Here is a 14393-nt window from a genome sequence, read left to right as displayed (position 1 = left end):
TTTTCAGCAATCCTATCACCATTAATGATTCATTAGTTTGGGTCAGGGAAAAATTTCATTTACAGAATCTCAAAATACTTTACGTGACTTACATGCTATTTTATTTAACAGCAATATACTGGCAAAAACAAAACAAAACAAAACAAAATCTCCCACATTATTTAACCATGACAGACTAGCCTTGTTGTCATCAATTTTACATTAATTAAGGGGATTAATTCTATTGGCTGAGCCCCCTTTACCAAGGTCTATAACATATATCTAAGGCATCTCTAATTTTTGAAAAGCTCCAGAAGAGATTCTGATATGCACCTGTGACTGAGAATCACTGATCTAAAGACATAGCTTATTCAATGAGGCTTAATGTTACCACCAAGGCATAGTCCCCACCCCAAAAGAAAATCTTTCTTTTACAATATTCCTTGACCCACTCCTCTCTGAATTAGGTGATGCTTCTGTTTTCTGGTTCAAGGAATAGCATTTAGAAGGTAAAAGGAATGGGGGTAAACTGATATGCTTTTGTTAACAGCCTATGGGCATTACTGGAAAATAAAGTAAGAAGATCAGAAAATAATATTAGGAAGATCAGAAAATAGTTATTATAAAACAATATGATCTCTTCTATGGAATATTTAATTCATTTCCTTCTCTTACGTCACATCTCCATGTTTATCAGGGCAGCTTTCCTCACTTTTATGCTAATCAAAAAGGAATCTGCTCCTGTCTTTTCACATGTAAACTCCCCCTTTAGCTTTGGCTCCCAAAACTAGACTCACATAGTAACAAGCCTGTTTAAAAGAAATGAAAGTAAAACATTACATAATTGTTAGCAATATCGTAACTTACATAAACAAGTGCTAAGATTTCATAAGGCTGTCTAAAACAGATTCTTACCAAACATCTTGTGTCAGGCCTTGAAGCTTGCAGTTGTTCAAACTCTTCTATTTTGGCAAGATCTACATCTTCTTTCAGTTCCCAAGTACTATCTTCATATGGCAATGAGCACCATTTTACTAAGTAGTAAATAACAGGCTGTAAAAAAATTTTTTCGTTTTACCATTTTGAAAAAGACACTAGTAAGAAATAGTTTAAACAGAGAATAAAGTACTAGGTCTTAATACTTGGAAAGTTTCAGATTTTTCTTACTTAAAAAATATTTTTACCAAATATTTACCTCACCAGTATCCTTATCTTCACAAAAAGAGACTTCTAACACTCTGTCTACTTCAACGTAGTCTGGATTAAATGGTTCTTCTTCCATCTAAAATTAAAAGGTAACTTAATTAACATCGGACAAAGAAGTGGAATAAAAGGACAAATTTACCAGCATTTCACTACAGACCTTGTAAGTTTGATTTCAATTAAATGTCCAATAAATGGAATTCTTCCATTTTCATTTCCAAATGATAGCTAGGATATCATGAATAATGTTATAAATAATAAAACCAATCAAATAGTATTAAAAAATAAGGTACTCTAGAAGATACGTGCTTTAAAAAATTCCTGAAAGCAGCCTCTATACCTTTCCTTTATTCTTTTCCTTAGGTTGCAAGAGTTGAAGATGCATCCCACTGTATGCTCATTTCTCAGTTGTCTCACACAGGCTTTATCTTTACCTGATGGCTCTTGTGCTCAAGACCCACTTATTGAGCTGACTGTAAACTTTACTGAAGTATCTCAAACTCATTTGCACTCAGTTACTTTTCAACCCATACCTCCTCCTGCATTATCTAACTGGTTAATGGTAACAGAGCTTCCTCTCCATAGCCCACGCTCAGTGACACAAGTCAGAAATGAAGAAGTCATTTTAGATTCCTTCTTTTTCTTTACCCTCTACATCTAGTAAGTAACCAATTTGTACGATTCTACTTTTAACTCTGAGATTGGTTCCTCCTTCCTCATCCTCACTTCTTACTTGAACCTTTACAAATAACCCCAACTACTGTCTCACCTCCCTTTAATCTGTTTTTCACAATGTCCCCAGAGTAATCTTTCTCAAATATAAATCTTATATATCGTTCCTTTACTTAAAATTCTTCACTGACTCTCCCCTAATTAGTCTTAATGAAAATTTAATGATTATTAATTAATTCTAAAATCTTCAGTTTATTAGGAATTTCTAGATTACAGTGAATAAATGAGATATTCAAGGTGATGGGAGGACCTCCCAGCATTCACAAACTGACAGGTCATTAGAATAATTTTTTTTTTTTTTTTTAAATAGAGATGGAGGTCTCATATGTTGGCCAGGCTGGTCTCAAACTCTTGGCCTCAAGTGATCCTCCCACCTTAACCTCCCAAAGTGTTGGGATTTCTGGCATGAGCCACCACACCCAGCCCACATTTTTGATGTGAAATTAATAATTACAAATGGAATAATAGTAATTATGTAGTGAAGACATCTGGCAGATACCACCTTAATCTAGTGATTAACCACCAGTACTGGGGTAGAGAGGTATCACGTACCATCTTATATCATTCACTAGAAGAACAGAGCATCAATTCTATGGTGTTCTTTTAAAAAATGCCTAACCTGGATCATGAGGAAACTCATACAACCCCAAATTGAGGGGCATTCTACAAAATTAATGAGCTGTACTCTTTAAAAATGTCCAAGAAATGAAAAACAAAGAGAGACTGACTAAAAGAGATATTACAACTAAATGTAACATGTGCTGCTGGATTAGACTCTGGACCAGATAAAAATACACACACACATATACACACACACACATTTTTGTTATAAAAACACTAGTGGAACAATTAGTGAAATATGTATAAGGTCTGTGGATGAGATAATAGTACTACATCGATGTTAGTTCTACTATTTTTATGAAAGAGAATATAGTTGTTTTTAGGAAAAATATATTAAAGTGTCTGCAATGTTAAAATGGTTTAGAAAAAGACATGTGTGTATGACAGAGATAGAGAGAGAGACAGAGAGACAGAGAGAATGAATACAAATGATAAAGCAAACATGGTAAAATGTTAACATTTTGGAAATCTAGTTAAAATAAATGTGGGAATTCATTGTACTATTTTTGTGACTATTTTGTTTAGAAGAAAACGTTTTTAAAATTCTCAAATTAAGAACTTAAAGCTGCTCTAAAAGAAGTCTATTAGAAAATCTGGACCAGGAAAGAACATCAGACCATTTAGTCAGGCCTATACAGGTAAATTTTTCCAGTGAGGTTCTGTTCACATACATGAAGCTGGTATAGAAAATATGCAATATATTTCATGTACTGAAAAATCTTATTTTCCATTTACTTGCTAGATTATCACTTCCTCCACTTGAATAACTTTGCTGATATATTCTTGGTAATATTACCATACTCACATTCAACTCTAAGTATTGAAATATATGCTAGTTAAAAAATACAAGCATGATCTACCATTCCGAATTATCAGTGTTCTTGTTTCAAACAGTTTCCAACCTAATTTTGAGAATAGAAAAATACTGTATGTAGGTAGCATTTGTATTCAAATATCAACACTGGAAGTCTAAGAATTAAAATAATGTGTAATTTTTGATAAATAATGCTACATGTGTTCAGAGACCAACACATTATTTATTATCTTATTTGTTTTATTTATTTTTTTCTTACATCTGCAAAAAAGTGTGCTCTTTGTGCTTGTCTCAATTTGAATCGTTTGATTTTCTGCTGGATCCTTTTATCTTTCAAAAGCTGCTCTTCTGTGGCCCACTCACAGTGAAGATAGGAGCTAAAATTTTTATAAAAATAATATATTAGAATGATACAGATAACCATTTTAAGATGTATTTTAAATAACATCCAATGTAAACTATTATAATTCTTCAACTTTACAAATAGGTAGTTCATCATTTATCTTTAATAGAATTCAAATCATTTCTAAAATAAAGTAATTGTGATCACTATATGCTAAGGAGGTCATAGTCTAAAGGTATACAATTTGCCATATAGCAACAGAACAGTAAAATGATCAAAAGTCTAATCGCAAGATGTGATTTATCTATTATTTTCTTCCCTATAACAGTTTTGTTGTGATCAGAAAGCTAACTTGTTTTGAAACTAATGTGATTTAAAACGCTTTCATGGAGGTACAAAGAAAAGTTGGAAAATACATAAAAGGAAGAGTAAGTGATTTTTCCCCAGTTAGCAACTCTTATGAGTTAACTGACCCTACATCCAAAATTAAAATTTAAAACTTTAAGGTCAAATCATCTCATTGTGTACATCTGATATAAAAACCTAAAGATCAGGGAAAAAAAAATTTGTTTTTAAAGAGATGGGAGTCTCACTATGTTGCACAGGCTGGCTTCAGACTCCTAGGCTTAAGAGATCCTCCTGTATCAAACTCCAGAATAGCTGGGACTATAGGTAGATTAGAAATGTCTTTTATCAAAACAATAAAAGCTGAAAAGTTCAACAATATAATGAATGCTGTCCATAAATTATGAAAGCATATTTTATAAAAATTCTTGCATTTTGATGTTATTAATTAACATTTTCTGGAAAATAAACAAAATTTTCTTTTTTTTTTCTGAGATGGAGTCTCGCTCTGTCGCCAGGCTGGAGTACAGTGGCGCGATCTCGGCTCACAGCAATCTCCGCTTCCCGGGTTCAAGTGATTCTCCTGCCTCAGCCTCTTGAGTAGCTGGGACTACGGGCATGCGCCACCACGTCCAGGTAATGTTTTGTATTTTTAGTAGAGATGAGGTTTCATCATGTTGGCCAGGATGGTCTCAATCTCTTCACCTTGTGATCCGCCCACCTTGGCCTCCCAAAGTGCTGGGATTACAGGTGTGAGCCACCCCGCCTAGCCAAATCATTCAATTTTAACATGAAAGGTTTTCAAATGGGCCCTTTTCACTTTTTAATGATTCTTGATTTATACAAGTATAAATGATAAAAATTACCATAAAAAATGTGGATAAAATGAAAATCATAATTTTAATTTATTAAATAAAGTAATTCATATGTAGTTCAACATCTTTCTTTTATTTTTCTAACTCAAATACTTACTAATTCTTGTATTTTACAAAAAATTCTTCTGTATCAATCATCACTCCAGGTGATATCTAAGAAAAGAAAATCAGTAATGGTGACTCTTTTAAACAGGCCACAGAATATGAAGTGTAAAATGTAATGTACCAGTACTTACTTCCTTTTTTACAATTCTAGAAGATAGAATTTTGTCTACAATTGCAGCATCTTCTTCACTCGGATTCTCCTATGGGAGGGAGGAAAGAAATAATGACAACACATTTTGAAAGATCTTTTAGTTGCCACTTTGTATGTTGATGAACATACTATAATTCAACAAATATTTATACAGCATATGTGCCAGACACTATGTTACATGTTAGAAATACAAAAATGAAAAAAATATAGTTATTGTCCTTTTCATCACCTGCATTATCTCTGTAGCAAACATATTGTGCTTTTTAATGTGCTAGTCATTATTCTAAGCATTTTACATATATTAATTAAATCTATTATCTTTATTATTATCATTTCCATTTTACAGATTAGGAAATTTAGGCATAGTTAAATAAGTACTTTCCCAAGGTACTCAGCTAGTGACTGAGCGGTTGGCTCATAACGCATATAAGGGGGACTTGAGGGAAGTACATATGGCATTCAGGCAAATGTGTTCATAAAACAGAGGAGTGAGTGCTTATGGAGAAGTAGCAGGAGACAACGCCAGAAAATCCAGACGAAGGGGTTTATACACTGCTAAAAAGGCATCGTTATTTTTGTAAGGTTCAGGAAACTGTTAGAGGAATTTTCAGTAGAAAAATAATGTGATTAGACTTATAATTTAGAAATATTCTGCAGAAAAGATAGAATTTCAAGAACATATATTTAGGAGGTAGAAAGTGTAGTGACAACCTGGATGAAGAGGCAAAGGAAAACGAAGAGAGGATGAATTCCTAGGTTTCTAATTTGAATGACTCAATTAACTAATAATATGGAATCCAGAAGGATTAAGTTGGAGCAATTTTTAGAAGGAAAAACAATACAAGTACCTTATAGAATTCATGTTGGTTTAAAATGTTTTGCAGTTATAATTCCAAATATGCTTACCACAAACAACTGTAAAGGCTGTTCACCAGGTAAAGGAGCTGAATTCTTTTTTATTTTCATAGAACCTTTAACCTCTTCTTCAGATTGCTTCCCTTCTACATCTTCTGCGTATTTTTTTCTTTTAATTTGTCTATTTGATCTTCTTTTCTGTAACGAATCACAAGGATCAGATTTATATAATTTATTTTGAAGAGAAGTTTTTAAAAATAATTACCCCTAGAGTTGGCAGTTTTGTATATTAAATTTTCAACATGACACTCAATGCTCATCTTTTCCTGTTTTGTTTTTAATTAGAGGAAGATTATAATTTGCCATTTGCCACAGGCTTACAATCTTCCTACAGTTCTACTTTCTACAATTTCAAACAACAAATATTAGTAATACTTTTATTATGTTAATTTGGAAATCATTAAGAATAAAGAGATCCCTCTTTTTTAAAAAAATTATTTCATAGGTTGGGAAAATATATTTTATTAGTAATACCTTCATTAGTACATTACTTATCTTTAGAAACTGTTAAGAATAAAAAGGTATCTGTTTTATTTAACTATTTCATACCTTGGGCAATAAATATTTAAACTATTAATAATTTCACAGTTTTAGTCCAAAATGTTAAAAGTGTATCAGATGAAAACTGGGTATAGAATTGGGGGTATAAATCTAGAAGAATAAATTCAATAGTATTTGCCAAAACACGTGAAACTGTGTTTAAAGCAGAATAACATAAAATATTTAAAAAAGAAATGCACAAAATAAGAAAGCGTTAAATCTACCAAGTAATTGTGAATGAAAGAAGAAACAGTTTCACTAACTTTAGTAGCTTTCCTTAAATATAAAAAACGTCACTATCATCACACAAAATTAAGCATTTTACAAGGTATTACATGTAGTAAGATAATTTTTAAATAATCTAAGTAATTTTAAATCTGGAATCATATATACATGGCTTTACTTACCTCCCTAAATATCTAATATTTTTTCAAAAGTTTTATATTTCAAGGAGAACTTAAAAAACAAAAACAAAGTTACATGTCTTTTAGTGTTTCCACAATAAAGATAAAAACTCAGGTTGGTTTCAAAATCCCAAATGACTTAGATTTATGTTTTAAATTTCCCTTGTAATCTCATGGGGTAGAGACATTTCATGGGGGTAGTGGCATCTCAACCAACTGTTCAATTGCTTAACATTTGGCAAATCTCTCTCTTCTTTTTTCTAGTCCAATTTCTTCTATATTTTTAGTAACTTCATGACACTTCCAAAAAATGGAACCAGCAAAGTAAACCATAAGTTCTTTTGGTTTCTGCTTGTCTTCTATTTGGCAGGTCTTTAATTTACCTTCATAGCCATGATGAAAATAGCTGAGTCACTGTTACAGTGTGGTGACAAACTATATGCATGCATTCATGCCTCTGCCCCTTTCTCTTGTGAGCAGTAAAATACTGAGAGAAAGAAAGGGACTCATATGGTCAGTCAAATGTACTACATAACACCATGCCTCATTAGGATGAGTCAAATGTTTCTTGGCCATGAAGACACTGACATTTCAAACCTCAAAGTAACACAGCCTGGTGACATATAAAAATCCTAATTAAAGGGCTAATAGAAACCCAATTTTCCTTCATCCTATTTTGAAAAGGATATGAATTACTTACTATTCTCTGGGAGGGGTGAATTCTATGGATTACTAACACTAGGTTAAAAGAATATTTAGAATTCTATTATGGGCACCATATAGATCTTAACGTTCAAGAACAGTTTTAATTAATAAACAACTGTGACATATTATCAGTGTCTCATTAGGCGTGACTTTTAAGTAATGAAATTTGAGAATAGTTCAGTACATTTTTAGAAAATTCTGTTAGATGTTTTCAGCATTAGTTTCCTTTCTGGTCATTTAGACATCTATTAGTACTTAGAGACAACTCACTTAGTTTTTAGTAAATAGCAAGTGAGTGACCTCAAAGACTCTTTTAAGCTCACAAAAGTGCACTCGGATAGAATGAAGGTTACTTATTGTAAACTGTTCCCTCATCCTACAAAGACTTTGTCTAACAGATTAATTTAAACGTCTATGAATTATGAGATTATAGAAGATTTTACCATAAATTATACTCCACTAGAGGATATAGTTACACATTAATTAGGTAAAGCCAAATAAGGTATCATTCTCACCAATTATCATTACCTGCCATACAATGTCACTACTAGTTTAAAAACATAAAAATGAATCTGACGTCTACATTTTTGGCATGTGCTTTTTCTGGCTTTCTTTCTCCATGTTTTTTAAAGCACAACTGGAAATCTTGATAAATCGTCCCTTCTAATTTCTTATTTTTAGCTTCTTAAGTCTTAAAGGCTTCAACAGATCAGTCCATAGCACTTCACATAGGAGGTCAGAAGCATGTTTTAAATGACTAATATAGTACTTCATTATTTTAACATTGCATCTGTTTCCTATAATATTCCTAATAGTATAATCTGCTGCAGGGGCATTTTTCTTTGTAATTTAGGTCTCTAAATATAGTTGGACAACTGTAATATTCTTTATTAAGATTAAAAGTAACAAAATTAAATACCAAATCACATTTTTAGATTTCTAACTGATTCCAAACCTTAATTAGTTTCCATCATGGTTGAAAGCTACATGGATTTTTCCATCATTTATTTAATTACACAATCAAATATATCAATAATATAGATTTATAACTATTAGAAAATATTTTTACCTTCACCATTTTTTGTGTGTGCATTAAAGCAACACACCTGTCAAAACAACCTAATACTACAGTGAAAAACATGGAAGAAATGTTCATGTTGACCTAGCCTACCATTTCATTGTTTGGAAATTACATAACGGAAAAATGGCCAGCATTATTTCAGCAAAAATTAAACTAAATGTAATCATATAGAATAAGTTAAATATAAGTTTGCCTAAGTTAAGGATAACATATGATGAAAAAGCCAGGCCATGTAATATTAGGAGCTTCAGTCACTGCCCTTACCTCAACTCTTGCAGCAGCCCAGGAGCCTTGAGCCACTACTCTCCCATTGGATAAGAAGCTGCATAAGGAAGAAGAAAGGCCATTCAGGGGCTTTCTGGCCCCATAATTCACAACTGCCACCACCCCTACGGCCTACAATCATACTTTAATTATTAGAGATCAGAGGGTGGCCTGAATTATTATGACCTTCACTATATATAATTTTAACTTCACAGGGTAATTTTGAATATCCACCTATTCAGAAAAAAAAAAAAAAAAAGAAGGCAAAATGCATAGTATTTCTTCCATCTACGTTAGGGGATTTTTAATATAGTCAGTTATCTTTTCTTCACAGAAACAGACCAAAGGAATTATTTCTAGGAATGATTCAATCCATTTGCTCTGTCGTTTGTATGTGATTTAAAAAATTACTATGTCCATCATGTTCATTCAAAAGAATTCTATAAGCACAGGATAACATCATTAAATACTTCTCCATGCTAAAAGCCATCAAGGACTTTGTACTGTTACTTAATTTCTCTGGGCTTCAGTTTCATTATCTGAAAAATGGGGGTTTGGAGAGGATATGTTAGTTTCCTCCCACATCTAATATTCTATGGTAATATTACCAGGACATATTGTAATAATGCTACTTTACAACTTCTACCATACTACAAAATGTATTTATACTTCTAAACTAAAATGTAAATATCTATAAGGCAATATTATGCTAACTAAATCATTCTAACAGTGTTTCATTTCCAGAAAAAATTATAATACTCACTTGAGAGTCTTGATCTTTTAATGTATGCTGTGGCATCTGTTCTGCATCAGATATTTCATCTGAAGACTCATTCTTTCTTTTTTGTTTCTTACCCAATGTAATAATGAGTTTGCTGTTTCAAGAGGAAAAGGAAAGTAAGAATTCTTTGAATTTTCCTAAATTTGATTAAATTAAGATTGTCATGATAACCTTTCTTCCACTTTGTATCACTTGCATGTCCAACCAAGGATGATAATTATCCTGAAATCCATGTTGACATTTTCAAAACATAAACTCTATTCCAATGGAACAAACACCATCCAATTACACGTTTGGAAGTATAATTAATGTACTTAAAAGTACAATTAATGCACTTCTAAACACAGAAAGGCAGTCAAGTAGGCTAGGCGCAGTGGCTCATGCGTTGTAATCCCAGCACTTTGGGAGGCCGAGGCAGGTGGGAAAAGGTCAGGAGTTCGAGACCAGCCTGGCCAACATGGTGAAACCTGTCTCTACTAAAAATACAAAAATTAGCCTGGTGTGGTAGCGGGCGTCTGAAATCCCAGCTACCTGGGAGGCTGAGGCAGGAGAATTGCTTGAGCCCGGGAGGCGGAGGTTGCAGTGAGCCAAGACTGCGCCATTGCACTCCAGCCTGGCAACAAGAGCAAAACTCCATCTCAATGAATAAATAAGCAAGCAAGCAAGCAAGCAAGCAAACAAACAAACAAACAAATAAATAAATTTAGTGGGTAAAAAAAAAAGGCAGTCAAGTCTTATTTGTTTCTTAGGCTTAAGACTATACTTTTCATAGGAAAAATGTGAGGTGATACAACTGTATTTATTATCTTACAGATTTGGAATGACAGATTTTTTTCCCTTATTAAATTCAAATCCACTTATTATCCTTGAATCCCCCTATTTGTTAAAAGGCTCTACTTCCTTCTACTCTACAGGAGAAAGACAATTACTTAAGGCACTTTAACAATTAGTTGTTCTTTAATTCTTTAATTTATGTTAAGGCTTATCTGTACTGCATGTTCCTAAGCATAAGAAGTATTATTTTTTATATTCCTATAGCATGTGTGTGTCAGTATATCTTTATATATATGTATTTATATATATATATTGATATTTACTCATATACACATCAGATGGAGCTATCTAAAATAAAAGTGGTTTTTTTCTGTCTTGATGAGAGGTGTAAATACATCACTCTCACATTTACTTATCTGCTTCAACAAATGCAGGGGCATGATTTTAAATCACGGTAATTATTAATCAGCAACTTACTATTTTAAATATCTGTAAAATAAAAACGGAAAATCTCCCAAATACTTGCAGATATGATTTATCAAAAAGATATCAGAATTCTTTCAACAACTATTTATTAATGTGGGAGAATTTGGAGGTTAAGAGCATGCACTTCGAAAACACAGGGTCAAGATTTAAACCCTGACTCCACCATGTACTTATCTGTGAGACATTGGGCAAATTACTTGATCTCTTTTAGCCTTAGTTTCCTTGCCTGGAAAATAAGGATATCATAATAACTACATCCACTGTTGCTGAGAGTTAAGTGGCATAATGCATACTAGCTTTCAGCACAGTCTCGAAATTGTATAGTAATTTCTCAACTAATGCTAACAACTTCTAAATATTCTATGCCAAACACTTTCCTAGGCTCTAGGATTTGAAAATATAGTGACACAGTTCCTAACCTTAAAGTGTCATAGTCAGACTATGATCACAGCTAAAATGCCAAAGTGGGGGTTAGCACAGGATGCAAGGTGAACACGAAGAAGTGCTCACGGTTATTGAAGAGTAAAGGGGGCTAAAGCCCCTTTTCTGTAAACAGAAAAGATAACATTTGATATGATGAAAAGAAGTTTAACAGGTAGTGAAAGTGGCAGAGTACAATCCAGGTAGACAGATACCACAGAAGAGGAGAACATGCAATGGTAATAGCATGACAGGAATACACAGAGTACCCCAGAAGGAGGTGGCAGACAGCTGGATAAGCAGAAAGTGTGAAGATCACAGAAGGCCTTGTATGACACACAAAGAGTTCACATTTTAAGGGCATCTTTTAAGCTCTTGAGAGCAAGAATTTAAAAGGAATCTGTCTTGTTCATCACTGGCAACAAATGTTTAATGAACAGGCAGTGAGTTATTTTGAATAAATAAAAAAAAGCATTTGGAAGATATAAGAATTATAAGCAAGGGGGTAATGTGACAACATGGAAGTGAAATGCAAGGCAGGGAAACCAATGATAAGGCAAATGACAATTCAGGGGAGAGATAAAGAGTGTAATCTAGGGTTGTGGGAATGTGGATGAAGAGGTAAATAAAGATATAATTTTTTATTGTGGAAGCAGAACCAACAGGACTTGGTTATTGACTGGATGACTAGACTTGAGGCGAGAAAAAGTTACAGAACGCTTTCTCCCTATATTATTCTTGTATTGGTATGATTACCACATTCAACAGAATAATGGTAATTCTTACTTGGTGTCTCACCTGCACTCTTCTGAGTATGTGAAGAAAGTAAATAACAGTAAGAAAAACTGCTTATGTTGGAAGCAGGAAATCAGAAGAAATACAAAGATATTCTGAAGGAACATTAAGGAACCAACCATAGTTACACATCATTCCCTCTCACCACTTTCACTGTTTATTTCCTCTCTGTTCTAGTCCCTTTTCCTGCTCTAGTTCCTTTCCTAAAATAAAAATCTCCCTTGAGGCTATATTTACTGTTAGATTCCATATGATCTTGTTCTTCCTCCTTTGTATCCATAGCTCTCAAAAGAGTCATTTCCGTTTCATTCCTCAACCCACTATAATCTCAACTCTTACAACTACTTTTAATATTCATAGCTTCCATTTATTCAGTGTTTACTATGAGTCAGCCTCTGTGCTGACTTTACATGCATTCTCTCACTTGATGTTCATATAACTTTAAAAGGGAAGTACTATTATTTTATAAGAGGAAATTGAGGCTTAGAGAAGTTAAATAACTTACTCAAAGTCACATAAATAGTAAGAATAGAGACAGAAACTAAGTATGCCTCACTCCAAAGCCTAAACTCCTAATGCTTAAGGACTCAAAAGACTTTTAAAATGCAAATCCAACGGAACTTTAAAAAAAAATCCTAACCTGTAACTAAGTCTTAATGTGTAACTGTTTCCTTTTGGCCCCCTTCCTGGCTCCCTGACATGAGAGTCTTCTGGTTCTCACTAAACTTGCTTTTACTAAATTTTGGCTCTTCTTCCTGCATCTACACCTTGAATGTTAGTTTTCCGTAGGATTTAGTCATTGACAATTCTTCTCTGCCAGCCTGTTAAACTTTGGTTTCTCTGTCTTCAGCCGCCTTCCTTCTCTACATACTGTCTGTCCCTGAGAGATTTCATTTAATCTATTCTTAACTACCAACTAGAAGTTAAAGATCCTCAAATCTCTTATCTCTAGTTCAGATCTTTTCCCCTAGCTTCACGTTCACATAACTAATTGCTTATTAGACATATACATATGGTTATCTCATAGGTATTACAACTTCAATGTGCCTCCAATCCAACCTCTCATTTTCCGTAAACCTATCAGTGCAAGTCTACTAATATTAAAGTGTAATGCAAAGTCAGAAAAGTGCACACATAAGAGTCCTGCTCAATCAATTTTCTCAAACAGAAAATATCTGTGTAGCCAGCTTCCAGATCAAGAAACAAGACATTAACTTCCCAGAAGCCCCCTCTCATGCCTCTCCCAGTAAGAACCTCCTCCTAAAGGTATCCATCACTTTGCTTGTGAGTATTTGCTACATCCTAAGGCACTGGTGCAGATGATTTTTAATGGCAAAGTAAGGGACAATACTAAATAAAACTGGGTAGTAAAAACACATATTTGATACTTTCTCCTACTTGCTATCAATCTCCAACTTAAATGTGTATTTTCAACTAGTTTGTAGATGAGAACAACACATGGAGAGTGTAGTTGTTTAAATAACAATCTCCCACGAAATGGAAATCATGGCCTATTAATACCCTTCATATATTGCTTAAAAAGGTATTTTTTCAATGTTTGGTAAGCTAAATGAATTATGTGAATGCACATTCTGATGCAATATCTTATGTGGCTGCTTAAAGACTCAAATCCCAATGAAGAAAACCTTCAATGAAATGAGAGGCAGAGATATTTAAATATTTTTTAAAATTTACAAATGACTGTAATCCCAGCACTTTGGGAGGCCGAGACGGGCGGATCACGAGGTCAGGAGATCGAGACCATCCTGGCTAACACGGTGAAACCCCGTCTCTACTAAAAAAATACAAAAAAGCTAGCCGGGCGAGGTGGCGGGCGCCTGTAGTCCCAGCTACTCGGGAGGCTGAGACAGGAGAATGGCGTAAACCCGGGAGGCGGAGCTTGCTGTGAGCTGAGATCCGGCCACTGCACTTCAGCCTGGGCGACTGAGCAAGACTTCATCTCAAAAAAAAAAAAAAAAAAATTTACAAATGACTATGATCTGGTTCCGCTATTCTTTTACAATAGCATAAGGGGATTAAATGAAGATTCTCTAAGGACA

The 14393-nt window shown here is 33.7% G+C and overlaps 1 protein-coding gene across 14 annotated transcripts in view; it reads right to left on the bottom strand.

The window, feature by feature from the left end:
* CHD9 (chromodomain helicase DNA binding protein 9) overlaps positions 1–14393 on the bottom strand; it is a 276890-nt gene that overhangs the window by 94902 nt on the left and 167595 nt on the right. For all 14 annotated transcript variants that reach the window (XR_002731229.1, XM_023209924.1, XM_023209920.1 and 11 more), the window contains 7 exons: positions 9841–9952; positions 6075–6221; positions 5149–5217; positions 5010–5065; positions 3609–3726; positions 1175–1261; positions 895–1032 (listed from right to left, as the gene is read on the bottom strand). Coding sequence is in view for 13 of the 14 variants with exons in the window: in XM_023209924.1 (XP_023065692.1) it covers positions 895–1032; positions 1175–1261; positions 3609–3726; positions 5010–5065; positions 5149–5217; positions 6075–6221; positions 9841–9952 (727 nt within the window). In the remaining variant the exon portion in view is untranslated. The remainder of the gene's footprint in view (positions 1–894; positions 1033–1174; positions 1262–3608; positions 3727–5009; positions 5066–5148; positions 5218–6074; positions 6222–9840; positions 9953–14393) is intronic.

Source organism: Piliocolobus tephrosceles, chromosome 17, assembly GCF_002776525.5.
Source record: "Piliocolobus tephrosceles isolate RC106 chromosome 17, ASM277652v3, whole genome shotgun sequence".
Classification (NCBI taxonomy): Eukaryota; Metazoa; Chordata; class Mammalia; order Primates; family Cercopithecidae; genus Piliocolobus; species Piliocolobus tephrosceles.
Note: the sequence above shows the minus strand (reverse complement) of the source record. Positions and strands in the feature narration are given on the sequence as shown.